This window comes from Pseudopipra pipra, chromosome 17, assembly GCF_036250125.1.
Source record: "Pseudopipra pipra isolate bDixPip1 chromosome 17, bDixPip1.hap1, whole genome shotgun sequence".
Lineage (NCBI taxonomy): Eukaryota > Metazoa > Chordata > Aves > Passeriformes > Pipridae > Pseudopipra > Pseudopipra pipra.
In genome coordinates this window covers 1211957-1231122 of record NC_087565.1, presented here as the reverse complement: position 1 = coordinate 1231122, position 19166 = coordinate 1211957, and the positions used below count along the sequence as shown (strand labels likewise).

Genomic DNA, 19166 nt, shown 5'->3' with positions numbered 1-19166 from the left:
GTGGTGGTCACAAGGTCAGAGTGGACACTGTCTATTCAGCATTATTCCCTGAACAAGACTAACAAGGTTACACGCACCTTTCAGCGCTGAAAAGGATTTCGAGTTTTTCAGTCACAATGATGTTACGTGACTGCCATCAGTAATGACAACAGGAGGGAAAGGTGCTGATGCCTACACTGGTATGGAGCTGTTGGGTGTGCTTGATTTACCAGGAATTCAGTTTGTCCATCAAGGTGTCTTTGAATTTCTGTATTGAATTCCTCCAACACATGGTAGAAATAAAAACCGCAGGAGTCTTTAAGTGCTGTATGTCTAAAACTCTTAAAAGAATAAAACAGCACATGGTCACAATAGAGGAGAAAAATCCCTCTAAAAGGCTCATTGGAAGCTGGAGTGGAAAGGTCAAATATACATCAATTCCCCTATGTAAATCACTATATAACTAAAGCTGACCTGGGAGTGCTTTTCCCCAAAAAAAGATGATCCTTAAGCAAGTATTTCCCAGCATAAGAAGGTTACAAGTATTCAACTGTATGCTTATATTTATGTCGCTTTGAGAGTTACTCCTGTACTTCTTGGGAAATCCACTGCATCCTTTCTTTTAAGAATTATTCATAGAGCCCTGCTATAGATTCAGAATGGAAATGAAAGTTCAAAAACTGCATATTTGCTACTGCCTGCTCCTACTGAACACACACAATCACATTCCAATGAACTCATAGAAAGAAAGGTGCTCACAAACGTAGATCTGTAAATATTTACATGCAGTAGCTTACAAAGCACCCAGGCACGTGGACATCACGCAGAAAAGCATTCTAAAAATCAGTGTAACTAAGTCAAGCAGATATTTTCAACCACTTTTTTTCTCCTCTACCACCTCAGCAGTCAGAGGACAGCTCAGAGCTCCTCACACATCCCAAACAGTGACAGGAACACACACACACACAAAGGTTGATTGTACGTCCTCAACTCCCCTTCACCCTGCTTAAGCCCTTCAATTTGACACCTATCAGGTGAGAGGGGGCTTGCAATTAGCTTGCTACCTAGAAAAATGAATAAACAATCCAAAAAAGTTAGCAGCCATCAGGCTGACTAGAAAAGATAATAATGTATGTATATATACAAATATAAATATAAATAGACATGTAAGTGTAATCATACATAAATATATACACATAAAATTCATATATAAAATATATACATATATGAAATTACAGGACTGCTATAAATATTTCTGAATAAAATGAAGTTAGCTTGTAAACTCCCTGAAGTGATGCTGTCTACCTTTCTGGAATTGTCTACGCTATGGTGTGTTGTTTATTTTTAAAGTGGATTTTCATTCTAATTAAAAAGAACCCACCCAACAAGATAAAGTCACATCAATTAAACAGCAAGACAAGCAACGAGGCTGATCTTAAAAGGGATACAACAGATTCTTTTAAAGAGCAACATGTTGCAATCACCCTTCATTTTAGGGGAAGGGAGGGATTCCCTGAAAGGAACAGAGCCGGGGAGCAGAGTGGGGGGAGGGAGGCTGGCGATTTAAAAAAAAAAAAAAAAAAAAAAAAAAAAAGACTTGGGGGATTTTTAATTTTTTTTTTTTTTTTAAGCTAAAAACTTTGTTTTCCCCTGGGTTGGAAGGGGCTGGTGCCGGGGATGGCGGCCCCGGCGCCTCTGCAGAGGCGGCTCGGCGGCTGCTCGGGGAGGAGGAGAAGGAGAGAAAAGCCACAGAGAGAGGAGAGAAAAAGAAAATGGCGCAGAGACTAAGTCCCGACCGTCGACAAGGCGACTTTCCAGGGAGGAATCGGGGCCCAAAGGCGACCCGGGCAGGCCCGCAGCGCTCGGATCGGGGGCCTGCGGTGCCCCCACTCGGGGCGGCGGGGGCCGGGGGGGCCCGATCCCGGCGGGAAAGGGGCGCTCGGGGCGGCTCGATGGGAACAATGGGGCCGGTGAGCGCGGAGCCGGGACTTAGTCTCTGGGACGCCATGTCTGGTGCGAGGGGCGCGCCGGGGCCGCACTCACCGTTCGCTCGGAAATCCGCCTCGATCTGCGGGGAGAGCAACACAGGGACACACGGTCAGCACGGCCGGCCCCGCGGGGCTGGGGACCGCCGCACCCCCCGCCCGCCCGGCCCCGCTTTTACGGGAATTAAATACCGAATGGGAACAGCCCGGCGCGATGCGGAAGGTGATGGGGGGGTGGGGGAATCGCTCCCCCGGCGCCCGCACGGCCCACGGGGGGACCCCCCGAAGGGGAGCGAGCCCGGGGAGCGCGGCAGCCGCCCCCTCCCCGTGTCCGCCCGGGCAGGGGGTCACACCGCTCCCCGCTCCCACCGCCCCCGCCGCGGCGGGGGGACACCGCGCTGGCAGGGCTGTCCGCAGGGACACGCCGGGCAGGGCACGGCGCCCTCGCCGGGGTTACGGGGGTGTCCGGCCGGCGCGGCCGGGGCCGGCGCGGGGGGATGCGAGCACGGCGGCGGGGGTCCCGCGGGAGCGCGCCCCGCGGGCGGGCTCGCGGCGCTCACCTGGGAATCGTTGTGCAGCTGGTCGCCGCTCATGCCGGAGGCGCGGGAGCCGGGCGGGGCGGCGGGAGCGGGCAGAGCGGCGGGCAGAGGGGCGCCGGGCGCAGCGGGACCGGGAGCGCGGCGCGCTTGTGTAACAGACTAAGTCCCGTTTTCGGCGCTGTGCGCAGGCGCGCCGCATTTTATACCGGCGGGGCGGGGCCGGCCGGCGGGAGGGCGGGAAATGGTCGCGCATGGATTTGCATCCGAGCCACGCCCCCCGCGGAGCCGGCAATATTTGCATACGAGCCACGCCCCTCCCGCGTGCTCGCTCCCACCGCCACCCCGGCTCGCTGCTTTACATATCCGGTCACGCCCCTTCCTCCCGTTCCTCCAATGGCGCGGCAGAACCCGGCCCGTATTTACATGCGCGGCCCCGCCCCCTCCGCGCGCCGCCGGGCCCGGTGCATTGTGTAAGACCCGTGCCCCGCTGCGCGCGCAGCGCGCATGAGCCACCGACTATTTGCATACAGGCCCCGCCCCCGCGGCGCAGGCCCCGCCCCCGGGCCGCATGGCGGCGGGGAGGGGGCGGCTGTGCGGGAGGTGATCGCGGTCCGTCCCCGGGACAACCCGCACGGCCGCACCGCCCGCACCCCGCGAGACCCCCCAGCCCCTGGGCAGGACCTCTCAAGGCAAGCCCTGAAGGCCCGCTCCTCCAGACCCCCCATAGGCGCCAGCTGGTGGGCAGTTTCCAAGGGAGGCAGGATGCTCCTGTGGCAGGAGAGGAGCCGGGCGGGGTGTGGGACCTGTGCCACAGACCCCTCCTTATCAGCCTGTTACGTGTGTGGCTGAGCCCTCGTTATAGCCCCTGCACTCCACTGCACCAGGCGGGAGCACAGAGCCCACGGGAACCACGTGGAGATGCCACTGCCCTGCACCCAGCTGAACGTGATGCTCGGGGGGGATGCAGATCCGGCAGCTTCGGGCTCACTCGGCTTGTTAAAGTCAAGGACAGCAGTGGTGCATTGCATAAAAGAGCTTCAAAAAGGGGATCAGACAGCAAGGTTTTTCTTCTGGCATAAACAGGGCCTTTAATTTCTTTCACAAGGAAATGGAGGGTAAAAAGGAACAAAAGGTTTATTTTCTTTTAGCAAATGTGATAATGAATCACATAGCCCACCAGATAAACACATCCCTGCCCCAATTGAAATCTGGAGACATTTATGTCTGTTCTGCAGCAGCTCTTATAAACGGGTTTTCTTCCCGTTGTGCTAAATGGCAGGTTTAGTATGCATGGCTGGTACATGTCTCACAGGACTGCCTCCAGTCTTCTTGGAGCTTCCATCCTCTGCTGCAACACAGACTGTACCTTTCCTCAGCTTCTTTACACAACCAGAGCTTTGATTTGACACTAAAATAACCTGGCGCTGCCAGGCTATCTGAAGAGATACATCAAAATGTAAGCAGCGACAGCAGCCACCTATTTGCACTGCATATTTATATCCTGCAAAGGGAAAACTCTGTCACTTGCTTACAGTCTTCAGAAGAGGATCTGAGGACTTCCTTTTTTTACCAAGAGCAGGCAAATATTTCTGGCTCTAGAGCTGTTTATTATGCAAACTGCTTTAGTCACTGTTAGATTTTTAAATATAAACATAATGAAAAGGCTGTTTCAGACACCAGGAAGAGGTGTGTGCCCCTGGCTCACAAGAATGAGATGAAAAGGGGCTTTGCTCTGGGTTTGAGCCCCTCCTTGCTGCCATCCAGGGATGTGGAGGCCGTGCCTGTTGTAGGACAGCCTGGAAGTGGTCTGGCACCTCCAGCTTCCAACATTAGAAATTCCTGTGAGCGCTTTATTCGAAACAGCATTTTCACTTTAAACCTCACATCTCTGTGTCCCCAGGAAGCCCTGCTCAGGTGACTCTGCCACAAGGAAGGGACCTGACACTGCCCCCCACCACGCTGCATCTGCAGCCAGCCCTGCCCAGGGGAAGGGAGGGCGGCCTCTGCCAGGCCCTGCCATCCTCACAGGCGTCTGCAAACGCATCTGGTGGCAAAACAGAGCCCCCAAAACTGGTACAGGAGAGCTCAGTGCTGTGCTGCCTGCAGGAGCCTGCTGACAGCTGTCTGGGAGAGCTCTGGAGGAACAGGGAGCCTGGTTTGGTATCTCAGGGCTAATGATGACCACTCCCATGGCAGCAGTGCCAGGTCCATCAGTGACAAGGAAAACCTTGTGCCACTGCTGTCAAACACCACTGATACCAGGAAGGAAACATCCAGCTGAGACAGCTGAGCTGGAGCCAGGGTGAGCTGTCTCCCGGGAATCAGTTCCCATCTGCTACAGGGAGTCTCTGGAGATATTCAAAACCCACCTGGACACAAACCTGTGCAACCTGCTGTAGGTGAACCTGCTTCAGCAGGGGGCTGGACTGGATGGTCTCCAGAGGTCCCTCCCAAACCCAGCCATTCTGTGTGATCCGTTTGGTCTCCAGTCTCCATAGGGCTGTCCTGGGGCCTGCAGGGAGCCTCTGCTCTGCTGTTAGAAGCAAAGGGGCAGGGAAAAACACAACTTGTTCAAAAGCACATTAGACGGTTGTTACCACCCGCCCCAGAAAAAGGGAGGGGGGATAACCCAGTTTTTTATCAATAATTCCCTTGGGGTGGATTAGAGTGAAACAACACTGAATAATCGGTGTTTGAAAACATAAACTGACAAGGTTTATTTTAACAGTTCTGTATCAACAAGCATGCTAACAGTTTGGGTGTTGTCATAAAACAATGCAACATAGAGATAACTTGGGGGGGGGAGAAACTGTTTAGGGAAGAGGAAAACCAGGATGAGAGTAAGGGAAAAGAGAAGCTGAGAGTACAAAAGAAATGGACATAGTCACCGGCCACTGGATCCAGTGATGCTTGAGAGCGATGGTCTTGATTCGCAGGCGGTGGGGGAGAAGGAGAACCCAAATTCTCAAAGTCACCACTCAGTTTATATACCCTCAGCATGCTTTTGCACCTCCCTGGCATGAGGAGTTGTTTGCCTTTTAGGGCTTAGCACTGGAGGGAGGGATGGGCCCAATTGGCCACCTGAGGTACCTTCTTGCCTTTTTAGGGCTTAAGTCAAAGCCTGCAAACTCCTGGAATGCATAAATCATTAACTATTTCAGTCTCTGACAACAGTAACACCTGCACGGCCCCCCATGTGTTGCAAAGAACTGTGTGATAAAAAAAGCCTGATCTCCAAACCCATAACCTGCACCACCACCCTCCAGGAGTCTGCACCTCCCACGCTGGCATCCCTTAGGACATGGAAGTCTCTGCCAAAGGAAGGGGAAGGTCCAGTAGAACCCAGGGCAGTGGTCACAGCACCAAGCCTGACAGAGTTAGAGAAGCGTTTGGACAACACTCTCAGGCACACGGTGGGGTCCTGGGGTTGTCCTGCACAGGAGCTGGACTCGATGATCCTTGTGGGTCCCTGCCAACTCAGGAGACTCTAAGCAGCCCTTTCCGCAGCAGAGGCTGGCAGTGAAGGGGTTAACGTGCTCGGACCTGCCGGCCCGGCAAGGCCGTGCACACCCCAGCAAGATAAATGGGGGGAATTCACACCTCTGAGTGCTGAGCGCTCTCTCCGGGGCTCCCCGGGACTGCAGTCCGTCACCATCGTTAATGCAGCCGAGGTGATTGCTTGCAAAAAGAAACGGCTGGAAACTACGTGTTTAAATTAAATCATAAATCGTCCGGGATATAAAACCAGTAGAAAACCCTCCAGTTCTTGATCCTGGTGAATTGTGAGATTTGATTTATCTGGTGCAATCGAGGCTTCATGCTGTGCTCAGGATGCCTGTTTTGGGAGAGGGAGGGGGGTGCTGTATTCCTGACCAGCTTTGCAGTGCTGTGTCAGGATGGGATCCCACACACCTTGCTCCAGCCGGAGTTCCCACTCCTGTGCATGGACCAACACAAGGTAGGAAACTTCTACACCCAAACCCCAATTCCCCCCTAGCTCTCCTTCCAAGCCACTGCCTTGTTTTTAGCCTCAGGCAAAGCCATCCACATCCACATGTTCCTCCAGTTAATTCTCTTCTATATTTAACTTTATTATATGATGCATTTCAAGTTTGAAAATGAAACAGATTTGGTAATTAAATACACACATATCTTGATATTTTTGATTACAATGTCAAAAGTTCAGGCCTTAGACCCTCTTTCAGAGTGCAGGAGGAAGAACACAACATTGCAAACTCATTAAATTTTATTAGCAGTCCCACAGATTCAAGTTCACTTGTTTTGTTTTCCTTTATATCATTTTGTAAGAACCTACTTTTGTCAGAGGCAGCAAACAGTTTCTGATACTTATGTTTTAGGAGGAAAAAACCCCAAACCAACAAAAGCACCCATCTGAATATAACACAAGTGCATTCTGCTAGTGAAGAGGTAACAAAGGATCAGCTACAAACTAGACTTAAATCCAAAAATCTAATTTTTAAAAGCCTGTCATGATTTTTGAGTCTCAGCTCATTTGTAAGAGCTATGGTTTGGATACTTCTATCACTAGTCTACATTTCTTTCCACAGCCAGAGACCTGCCTGATGCGCAGGATTCCCAGCTGGTGTAATCCTGTAAACCTGCTGTCGCCAGAACAAAGTAACAGTGGTACAAAATAGGAACAGTCAGATACACGACTCCCCACTCATTTTTCATTAGCACGACCTGCTCAAAACACTCATACCTATTACGTACTGTCGGATATATTGAAACTAAATGATCTCAGTGCTTTGAAAGCTCTTTATTTTCCACTTTAATAAACTGCAGCAATTATTCACAGCTTTATATGTAAGACAGGGGAGCACATTAAGCAGAACCAGCAGATACCCTTGTAAGTGGGAGCTTTCAAAGGTCAGTCTTAATTACTGAGTTTCACCTGGGATGGGAGAAGCTTGCAGAAGTCCTGGGAAATTATTAGTCAGAAAACAATAGCTGATATCACTTGAACTTTATGATGTCCTCATTTGCCGTGGTTAAGGGAGCCATCGGGGGTAGCGAGGTTGGTGTAATGGGAAGAACATTTGGGTCATGATCTAAAGAGCACATAACTGCATTTTCTCGTGGAGCCACCCAACATCCACAAGCCCATCTGCTGCGATGGTGTGTGGCCATTGCACAGCACTGAACACAGCCAGGGACATAAATCCCACTGTTCCACAGTGCCTCCCTGCTCCCGGCATTGAAAAGCCACTGTCCTGCTTGGGAAAGCAAGGAGGGATCACAAACAGCACCTTGCTTCAGCCTGGCCTCCTAATTGTCCTGTGCAGAGCAGTCAGGGCCCTGTGTTTGGAGATTGCCCCACCCTGGGGCTCCAGCAGCAGTGTGGGCGCCTCGGGAGCCCCGGAGCACGTGAGAACAGCCACCCTTGCATAACGTGGCAGGCGTAGGAGGCAATAGGATGGCTCTTTCTGAGCATTCACATGTTGCAAATACAGCTGAGATAAGGAGCCATTTCATATAATCTGTGCCCCTGCTATGAATTTCTCATGGATTTAGGCTATTTGGTTTCTCTTTTTTTTTTCCCCCCTCCTGTAGTTGATTTCAGTTGCTGTTTCTCACAAAGTGACATAATTCTGTGAAGCAGATTCCTGACATTGCAAGGAAAGGGTCCAAACATTTCTCTTCACATCAGAACTGCTATTAAAAAATACCCAGAGTTAAATTTGGTACCCATAGTTAATAAATGGCTCTCCTTCCCAGTACAATAAGATAATATTTCCCCTGTCTCTAGTGTTTTCCATCAAAAGGAGAGAAGAATCCCCATTTTGGGAAAGAAACTGCTCACTTGGAATGTTTCCATTTCTGGAGTTGGACCACGTGAAGAATGCTGGGCCCAACTCCAGGAGATCTGAGGAGCCTAAACCCATCCAAAATCCATGGGAGCTCTGATACTTGTCACTCCAAATGCCAGTCCAGACGTATTCCAGAGACTGTCCCTGCTGAACCCAAGAGCACTTCAGAAACAGAGCCTTTAAAAACTCTGCTCAAGTCAGTGGCAAGCAGTGAAAATTCAGCAGAGACTCCTGGCACAGCTTCCATCCTCATGCCAGTCTGCCACCCCGCTGCTGCCCCACACCAAAACCCACTTCAGCCCGAGGGCTTTGAGACAGCCTAAGCTCAGCCTAGCCTGGAAAACTCAGGGGAAATGAGCCCCCAAACCACGGGGAACTGACCTTTAGCTGCCTTGCCTTGCAGGCTGGAGGGGAGCCTGGCCAAATTCGGGTGCATTCCGCCTGGAGAGCCTGAGTGAGGTGTGAGTTGCTCACGCCTCAGTCAGGAGGTGACATGTGGCCCCATTAATGGCTTTATTAGCTTTGGTGGCCCCATGCTGCTGGGAGGGCACTTCCCAGCGGGAAGGAAAGCCCCGTGCTCCCAGGGCTTTGAGGGCTGCTTGGTCCCTGCTCTGGCACAGGCTTTCCTTGGTGTCCGTGCTCACTGAACTGCTGAACAGCAGGGATGGCCACAACAGTGCTGCACCCTGCTTGGAGAACAGCCTGTCTGGGGCATCCCATCCTGCACCCCTTCCAGCACAGTCCTTGGATAGCCATCCTGGCATGGGCAGCTCTTACCAGGTGCCTCAGCTCTCAGCAGGGACTCCAAGGATTCCTGCCAGGCAGGTACAGCCTCTTCTCTGGCTCTTCCCAGGCTCTGGGTAGACTTGGTTCCCTTTCAGCACAAGAAGAAAATAAAATAGGTGGTCTGTTGCAAGTTGACACTTGGTAAAGTTGAGATAGAGACCAAGCCTACTTTGGGGGCTGCAAACCCCCAACACTGAGAAGGGTCTGCTAGAGGTTATCCTGTTTTTCAGGTCTCTGTGCATCAACACATCACCTGGCAAATGAGGCTCGTGGCCCCTCCCTCCAGCACGGGTGATGGGCTGTGAAATGCGGGCGGGGTCCTCTGCTGATCAGGTGAGAGCCACTCAAAGGAGAGGCGGCATTTTCAGATCTAAGCTCATCAGGGTGATTAATGCCCTTACTGAGCAGAAGTAGCTTAAGGCAGGGTCTTCTAAGGGCCACCCTCTCCCTGGAGGTGGGTTAGACTGTAACATCCCCTCCCAGTCCATCAGACCGTGTCTGAGTCCAGCCTGGGTGCAAACCCTTGGCTTAATATCAAGGTGCAGCAAACCATTGGCAGAGGCAGGGGCAGAACATTTTGGGGCTGTTCATTCGGGGCAGGACTGCCGTGGGTCACCCAGCAGAGCAAACCCACGAGCCAGCACTTGCACCCGTGGGTGCCACCCACAAATGTGATGTCACAGTGTCACCTCAGGCACATCACCCCAGGCTGGAGAGGTTTTGGGGGGATGCTTGTGTCTAAGCCTCATGCTGGCTTGCTGTCAGGCTAAGGCTGCTGGCTCTGAAAATCCAATGATCAAATTTGTACATTGGATAGCTCTGTATAAAAATGTCCATATCGCTGGTTTTAAATTTATTTATTATGGTTTCTGCTGGAACATAAATCTTTCCTAAAATAACTCGTAATGTTGGTATTGTAACAGAGCTACAAAAGCCAGAGCGTGAACCCTTGATCAGGAAATCCACCAAAACCTCAAGTGGAAATAACTACTTTAAAGTAATTTTGTCAGGGAGGAAGTAATGAAAGATACTTCATAGGGAAACAATAATCAATCTCAAATAATGCATAAAAATTACCATGAAACTGATTTTTAAAATAATGAGGTTCTTTTTGGCTTGCCTTTTTTTTCTTTACTTTTAAAAGAGAGTTGTCATCTTCAATGGGCTTCAGATTTTTAAACTCCCTAAACCCTTCTGGAACATTAATAAATATTTGCATGTCCTATAGAGGGCTGCATAAAATGTGAGATGAATAGTGTCAATGCCAAGGATTTCATATCCCCCTTCAAAACTCCCCATCCCAGAATTAATGAGATGGAATTTAAAATAATAAATGTAACTTTCTGTTCGAATTCTTAGCACTGATGTCTTGAAGGTGCTTTTTATTACCATTTTTTATGATGAGGTGGAATAGAAACTTAGGCCTGATCTGCTCAATATAGCTGCACTGATTTAACACAGTAGCAAATCAGTTTAATTAGATCAGTGATTAGACCCTATGTGAGCACTCCTCCATGCTAAGGGAGGCTTGCACTGCTGGGGAATTACATCTTTGAGCCAGAGAAACAAACTGCTGGCTTTAAATTGACAATAATAAAAAGGTTTTTCCTTTAATACAGATATTCTTCTGCATGAAGCCAGAGAATGGAGCAGGTAAGCAGTGAGAAGGGAAGGTGCAGTTAGCCCCTGTGTCAAGGTGGCCAAGAAAAGGTGATGGGATAAACTTCTTATGGTGGTAACCTCTGGACCCTGATCAACAACATGTCCAGGTCTGGTTGGGCAAGATGGAGCAGGGCAAATCATGTAAAACATAACTAGCAAAAGGACTCTCCAACAGATCTAGTCTTGGGTCTGTATCTTTTATATCTACATCAACATCTGTGTCTGTAGAGAGATAAATCATCACAGCTTTAGAGAGCTCAGATGATGTGGAGACAGCACAGAAATGTGGGTAACAAGCTCTCTAAAGGAATATTTAACTTAACCCAAGGCCTGCTGATGAGGATGCTTGTGTTTTACTCCTGTTCCCATGGCTTGCAGAAGCTCTGTGCAAGCAGCCCCTGGTGCCTGCCTGGAAAAGGGGGTGCAGCTGGTCTGGGCACACACACAGGCAGCGGGGAGCAGAATCAGCCCTTCTGCTCTCAAGTCAGAGATCCTCTTGTGGTGTGTCTGAGGGTTTCTCCCATGTAGCCCTGAGATCTCCTGGCAGCAGCCTGTAACACACAAAACAGATTACTCCCTAAGGCCTTTATCAGGATTGTGCACCTCTGAATCCATCATGGAGATGTGTGAATATTAACTCTAGGTAATAACGTAAGGCTGTGCAGATGCAGCTACAGAGAGAGGCTTAGCCAGCCCTGAGTAGGTGGTTTGAAATATAGGTTTAAATATCTTTCCATACAGTGAACATAAACAGGGTGTTTATAGGAAAGCAGCCTGGTGGCAAAGCAAAGCAAAGCATAGCTCATATCACAGCCCAACCACAAGGATGTGAAGCAGCCTTAAAAATATATCTGTAAGTAACAAGGAGCTCATGGGAGAGTGTCTCTGGAGCCCGGAGCTGGTGTGGGAGGACAGCAAAAGGGTTTTTGTCCAGCTCTGGGTCTCCCTGAGTTTCTGCTGCCATGGACTGGAGCTCATATTTCCCTCCAGGGACATGGGAGAGGCCCCATGAGCCCATTGCAGCAGCTGCAGTGGGGAGCAGCCTGCAGGGAGATTGTAGGGGAGATATAAAAAGGAAAAAAGGTTTAGGAGAGGATGGAGATGCATGGCAACTGCTGTCTGCTTTGAGGCACCAGTGAGAACCCATCCAGGTGGGACCAGCTCCCTCCCCACCTCCCAGCTGAGCCCCATCTCCAGTTGCTGCCTGCCCCCTTCCATTTGCCAAGACCTGCCAGAGGCAGCAGAAGGATCAGAGCTGGGGATGGGGCTACACAGCCATGAAGTGCCAGAGAGCAGCAATTTCCCTTCCTGCTGCCCCTGCAGACCACAGCCCCTGCAGTGCTGGGAACTGGCTTTTGATGATCATACTTAGAGCAATCAAGATGCAGAAGAAATAAATGCAAACACCCTGGGCCAGCCTCTGGCACAGTGCTGATCCAAAGCCACTCAAAATCAGCAGGAAAGGTTTGTTATGGTTTACAGGGCTCCAGGAAGGGTCCCAAGCCAGGCACACAGAGGGGAGGGGACACATGAGACCAGAGTGGCTGCTCAGCTGAAGGGAACAGTGTGGCCTGGGAGCACAGGGTGAAATCCTGGCTCCTGGGAGGCTGTGGGTGCCAGGCATCAACTCCAACAGCAAATGTTTGAGATATGAGAGCTCAGTGCCTGGATGATTGGATGCTGATGAGCCCTGGCCTGGCTCAGAGGTGCTGGAAGGGTTTTCCAGGAGTAGAGGCAGAGCTCTTGGGCACACAAGCTGTTGGACAAGCAAGCAGGCTGTCACTGGCACTTTTACATGATTTACCTTGAGCATGTGATGCTGCCAAGTGCTTCCCCAGCTCCCTATCTTCGTTTTGCATGAAGTGTGTTGAAATCAGCCCCCCTTCATCTGTGCCGTGCTCACTCAGGGTACAAACACGAAGGGCTGAGCGTGCCCATGCAGAAGGGCTACAGGCAGCTGCTTGCATTGCCTGCCTGCCCTAGCTCCCAGTGCTGCACTGGGGATGCCTTTCTCCAGGAAATCCCTGCCATGGCCAGAGTTTCCAGCCCAGAGCAGCAAAAGGAAGCAACGCCAACACGGGCTCTGCTGCTGCGCCAGGACGGGAGGGCTCAGCACTGTTTCCCCTGCAGTGGTGCCAGCTGGCAACCTGGCACAGGCAGCTCACAAGTTATAATCCCAAACAGTGCCCAGCAAGTGGGCATGGGGCCAGGCTGGGGCTGTGAGGGGCACAGCACCGTGCCCTCCACAGGGTGTGCACCCCAAAGCTGGGCCATCCCTGCCATGGGCTGCTCCCGACGTCAGTGAGATCCTGCTGTGCCTCCTGCCTGGAGGGAGCCACCCGGGCTGGCAGGGCCTGCTGCCACCAGGGCAGGGCACTCATTCATAAATCCAGCACTGGCTGGGATGGGGCTTGGGGAGGAGCTGGGAATGCAGCAGGGAACAGGGACTGCTTTGTTGGGATGGAGCTGGCGTGGAGAGCATGTGTGCAAGGATGGAGCCGGGGCAAGAGCATCCCTGGCTTTGTGCTTGAAAGCTCACAGTCAGCTGCTCCTTGCACAGCTCGTGCACAGCTCAGCCCACTCGTGGCTCCCAGCAGCCCCAGAGCCCCTGCCTGGGGTCAGCACACCCCAACAGCCCCTCTGCCCTGTCCCTCCCAGAGCAGCCCTGGCAGAAGGGCTCACAGCAAGGAATGGTGCTAGGAAAACTTCCTTCTGCCAGTGCACAGGACAAACCCCAGACACTGCAGGCTCTTCTGGCTGCTCACTTGAGGTTGCTCCTCTGGGCCTCAGTTTCCCTGTCTGAAAATGGAAGGGGTGATGCTGTCTCCTTTAACTGCTTCAGAGGGAAAAGCCTGCAGGAAAAGCTGGCACAGGACTGGAGCTGCCATCAGCATCACTAGAGCAGGGTGGAGTTGGGTGCTGAACAAGGTGAGAGGGTCCCAGGTGGTAGAGGGAGGCATCCCCGAGCTTGGCAGTGGCTCGTGGCTGTTTATGGGAGCCAGGCAGACAGTGGGGCAAGTGCTGCCAGTGCCCATGGCCATCAGGCAGTGCCCACAGTGCCTCAAAGGACCTGTTCAGGCATCCCACAATGGTGGTGTGAAACCCACAGGATGTGAATGGAGAGACTGGGGCAGGTACCACTCCTGGGTGCTCCTGGAGCAGCACCAGGCCCAGGCATTTCCATATCATGCCCTTCCTCACTGAGATGGGCCAGGTAACTGCATCAAGGATGGACTCTGTGACCCTTCCCAAACCCCATCACATTGCCAGCACTCATTGAACTCTGCCTCTCCACCTCACCCTGCTCTGCCCACCCTGCACCAGCAGCTCTGGAGTTACTCCTGATTTACACCTCATCTGGCCTCATTTTTTTTTCTCCTTTGTACCAAATTGCCAGTGTGTGTCTAAGATCCAATTATTTTCATGGCTATTATAAAAGCTAATAAACTTCAGCAAAGCCTCTGGAAGCCCCAGTGCCCTGTTTGCTTGTCTGTATGGTCACCAGGGCAGGAAACATTAGTGCTGTCAGCACATCCAGCCCATAGAGCACCCCCGGGACACTTGGATGTGGTGAGGCTGCTTAAGGCCACGTACTGCAATTGCCTGACAGGTAAGTCAAGTATAATGCAGCTGAACAGCATCAAATTGCCATGAACAGGAGACCAGAAGGGCAGGGCTCCAGGAAGGGTTTTCTGCTTCAGCCAGAAAAGGGTCTCTGCTGGCTCTGAGCATGAACCCAAATCTGTGGGTGAGAAGGTGCTTTTGCCCTTTTTGTTCAGTCTATTCCTGTTTCATGTACCAGTGTAGGCAGGACTGTCCCATCGCACCCCTGTCCTTAGGCAGGGATGGAGACCTGGCCCTGGGAGCAGCTGATGGTCACAGTCACAGTCACTGTCAAAGGCAGGAGATGCCCCAAATACAAGTGCAGCAGGTTGGAAATCTCCTCAGCCCTCAGTTCCATGACCCCTGGGGCCCCCAGTCTCTGATTAGCATGGGCTTTGTGCTGGAAGGGGCTTTGCTGGGTCCTAGTGCTGCTGCCCAAGGGAGGCCCCTGAGCCTGGCTGTCTCCACTGCCCTTCCATCCCTGGTGCTGGAGCAGCTCCTTCTGGCCATGGATGCCACCACTAGCTGGCTCAGCCATGAGGATGGAGCATCCAGCCCTCTCAGGTCCTGCCCTCTGTCCTCCACCCACCCACACACATCCCATGCTGGCACTACACACTAGAAAGTGAATTTTTAGGGGAATCCCTTGAAATGGGCAGCTCAGATTTGTTTCCAAATTACTGTGCATGGCTTCCTCTCTCAAGCTGGAGTGGAGGGGCTGTGGGAGGGGGCAGTGGTTCTGCAGAGTAGAAATCTCGAGGTTTTGTGACACTGGTGAGGCTGATTGTCCTCAGAGCCCTGCCTACCCCTCCTCCTGATCATCTCTCCCTGGTCCATACTGAGGCAAGGGACTAGAACAGTCACAGCACAGTGAGGGGCTGGGGGACTGTGTGAGGTGGTGCTGTGGGTGGGGGCACAGGGCTGAGCTGCCCTTGCCTTCTCCCACTTGGTGCTTTAACTCCTGTTCTGCTGGTCTCTGCTGCAGCCTTCTGTGACAGGATCTGCAGCCTTCTGTGACAGGATTGCAGGTCAGATCTGCCCTCACAGCAGCTGCATCAGCAGCCTTAGAAGCCAGGAATAAAGAGCAACAGCAAAGCAGGTAACGTGTTGCAGGTCTCCCCTGATAATTAAAGAGCCCCACAGATGAGCAGGTTTGTGTTGTCCCACGTGTGTCTGCTGAAATTTTCCACTACTTGCCAGCAGAAGAGCCTGCCTTGTCAGTGCTTGCAGCTGACAGCACCTGCTTGGATTTTCATGTTTTCAGATTGGTCCTTTTTAGATTTCAAAACTTGCAGCCTATTTTATTTTTTTATGTTTCATTCATCTTGGGCACTGAAAATAGCCTGCACAGTTTCAATTCCTTTTTTTGTTCTTTGTTTTATAAACCATCGGTTTCATCCTCAGACAATCTCTCTGTTGAAAAGAAAAAGGTGTCTTCAGATAAAGAGCTCTGTCTTGGTTTAAAAGCTGCTCTGCTGAGAGAATGGCCCGAGTAAGTGCTACCCCCATGCACTCTGTGACCATAAATCCTGCCTGTGCTCCCTGGCTGCCAAGGTCTCCCACAGGTAGACAAATTCATCCTGAGTGATCGATATCAGAGGGCGTATTTTTACAATTAATAAATGGATTAGCAGTTGTGCTTCTGAATTTCCAGAAAACTATCCCTGGGAGCAGGGAGTGGAGCTGTGCACAGAGGATTGTGTTATGTGCAGGATGAAGGCAGCCCAGGGACTGTGGGCTCAAACCACTGCACCCAGTCCCTGCCTCTTCCAAGGACACACACAGACTGCACAAAGTGTCTGACTAGAAAAATTAAAACTGAATGGTATGTGATTTCAGATGAAAATGTATATACCTGTGTGCATTTGTGCAGAGGCCACAAACCACACCCCAAACAGCCAGCACTGTGGTGTCCTGGGAGGGAAAGTAATGCGGCTGTGTCGGGTGACGCAGGGAGGGAAGGGATGCAGTCGGATACTGGAGGTGAACAGCAACAGTCAGGACTGATGGGAATCCAAACTGTAAGAAATCTTCCCTGCTGGGCCCACTCCACACACACTTCCCACCCCAGGGCTGGAGTGCACTGTGCCTGGAGAGCCAAAGCCCCCAGTCCCCTCCAGGGCAGGCTCAGGGCTCACTGCAGGGCTGTGCTGAGCTCTCAGGGTGCTGGGTTAGTTATTACTCACACCATACAGAGCTGCTGCCACCCTTCACTTTGCATGCTTGAGACAGGATTAACATCTGGCAAGTGCCACCATGAGACTCTCCTGAGCCCCAGCTCCTCACCCTGTTCCTCAGCTTGTCCATTCGGGCTGGGAATGGAAATAGAGAATCACAGCTCTGCTGCCAGTCAGAGAGAGGGGATGGCTTCAAGCCTCACTTGGATTTGGTTACAGCAGCAACAAAGTCATAGCAGGAACTGATATTTTGATTCTTTTCATTTGCATTTGAAATGTCACTCTAGGGACATTACCATTATTGTTATTGCAAATGTGTGCCTTGATCTTTTCCAGTCCTGCCCACGTTGCACACACGGACACTGAGAGTGATCTCTTGCCCTGCAGAGACCAACCATCCAAATTTCACTGCCCGACAGGAACTAATGGGGTGGGAGGGAAGCAAACACTTTTCACCTGAGGAGCAGGTTACAGATCCACTTCTGCACTCGGGTACACTTTGGCAAGCTCTTAAAATCAGCTTTGCAACACTAAGGTTCCTCCCGAGTGTTGTGATTTATTAGTGATTAATTCCTACATAGCCCAGAGCAGAGGTTTCTATTTTAAAGAAATTCTTGTTGCTAGTAATTTTGGAGGAACACCCATGGGAGGGCTGTCACAGCTGGGACTCTCTCATTAGGTGCTCTACAAACATGGGATGGGAGGATAATTGCAGCTAAAGTCTGGTTTTCTTGGAGACCTCACGAGACCCCTGCACCCAAAAACCTTATTGCAGCAGGCAGAGGGTCTCACACGAGCAGTGCGTGGGGCCAGAGTAGGTGCAGTTGTTATTTCACATGAAAAGAGTCTGGGTCCTGGAAATGAACCCTTGGATTTTTTCCCAGGACAATGTGCTAGTAGGAGAATAACAAACAGAAGATCACGGGGGGCTTTATCAGGTCATGCACCATCTGGCCTCTCATTCTTGGCTCCAGCAAGACTGAAGGGCTTGTCTCAGCCCACCATCACTCTTGGAAATGGTTAGCATATGTGAGGGCTCCTGGCAGGCCCCGGCGCTGGGCAGGGACAACAGGGCTTTGGGAGGAAACTGAGGCACGTGGAGGTGATCTGGTGTCCTCTGATCTGTGCTCAGCTCACCAAACTGAGCTGCTGTCCATCTCACTGTCTTGGATGGTGCTGTGATGTGGAAGGACGTGGGCTGGGGGGTCTGCAGCAGAGAAGAACCCGTTGCACCAAGAGGTTGTGACCACCAGACAAGGAGCTGCTCTTTCTACTCTCCTTCCCAGGCCTTGCCAAGCACCACTGCTCTGCATCCAGCTGGTGATGGCTGGTACCATCTGTCTCCCCATGCCAGCAGGGTTGTCCTCTCCTGGGCAAACCCACCCGGCTCCCTCGGGTTTTGCTGCTGCCGGAACTGTCCCAGCTGTGCTGGGACAAGCACCAGAGACCCGCTGCTGCACAGGGCTGGGATCTGCAGTGGTGCTTTTGTTTCAGATATTCACATTCCTTCTTCCTTGAAAACACTCCAGTTCTTCCTCCTCAGCAGGAGAAAAGAAAAAAGGCTGCAGGAAAGGATCTGGAACATGCTAATGAGCGCACCCGCCTCTCGGGGCACATATCAATCTTCCCATGATGTTCCCATGGAAATGACCCAATCTGCCAGTTCTCCCCTCCTTCTCTTCCAGAGCTCTTTAACCTGCTGCACAGGCAGGCAAAGTTTATGACAACAAATCTCTGCAAATCCAGCTTGCGAAAGTTCTTTTTGGAAGGGAGATGCAGGGATCAGGCTGCAGCAGGGCTGCTCTCTGCTTTGACACAGAGGGGGAAAGCAGTGCCCTGGAGGGAATTCAGCCCCTTGGAAGGAAGGGAAAGGCTCATCTACTGCTTGAGGTGTCCCAGGGCAGCCACGGGGTGACCTGCATCCGTGTTTTCCCTGACACATGTCACTGCCTGTCCCAGCTGCTTCCCTGCAGGCTCTGGAGTGAAAAGGAATGATCCCAGAGGGCTCCCTACCTTGGCCTCATGGCTACATCTGCTGAGGGGCTGATAACTAGGGACCAATCCCTCTCATGGTTAGAATAGGCCAGATGCTGGGACATGAGGACAAAATACGAAAGGAATGAGAAAAAACATGTATTTTGAACCTTTACTCAATGAATTCCTCAGTTTTTCAAGTCACTTTGGAAACTCTGGGGAAGGAAAGGCTTGGACTCTGTTGGCACAGGTTCCCAGTGATCACATTTGAGGCCAGCATTGCAGCATAAGAGCACTCTTATTTTTAAACATGCCCAGCCTATTGCTTCCCAATTTCTGATGGATGCACCCTGTCACTGATCAAAGTTTTAGGAAGAATCCCTAAACCCGTGGAAGCTGCAGTTCTTACACAGCTGATGTGGAGAGCTCAGAGAGACACCAGAGAGATGGACCAGAGTCCTGGATGACAGGATGAGATAATACAGCCAGGGGTACCCAAACATGGCCTGAACTCTGGAGCTCTTTCCAACGACAGATGGGTAAAAGGCTGGGCAGGGAGCAGAGGAGAGTGTAGAAACCATGGAAAGGACTCTTTGGATCTATATGTGGGACCTGACATCTCCAGGGGCC

The 19166-nt window shown here is 51.6% G+C and overlaps 1 protein-coding gene across 1 annotated transcript in view; it reads right to left on the bottom strand.

Moving 5' to 3' along the window:
- TOP1 (DNA topoisomerase I) overlaps positions 1-2687 on the bottom strand; it is a 65483-nt gene extending 62796 nt beyond the window's left edge. Inside the window, exons 1-2 of the mRNA XM_064673612.1 lie at positions 2525-2687; positions 2023-2047 (exon numbers count right to left, since the gene is read on the bottom strand). Coding sequence (XP_064529682.1) covers positions 2023-2047; positions 2525-2557 — 58 coding nt within the window. The 5' untranslated portion in view covers positions 2558-2687. The remainder of the gene's footprint in view (positions 1-2022; positions 2048-2524) is intronic.
- Between the last annotated feature and the right edge of the window lie 16479 nt (positions 2688-19166).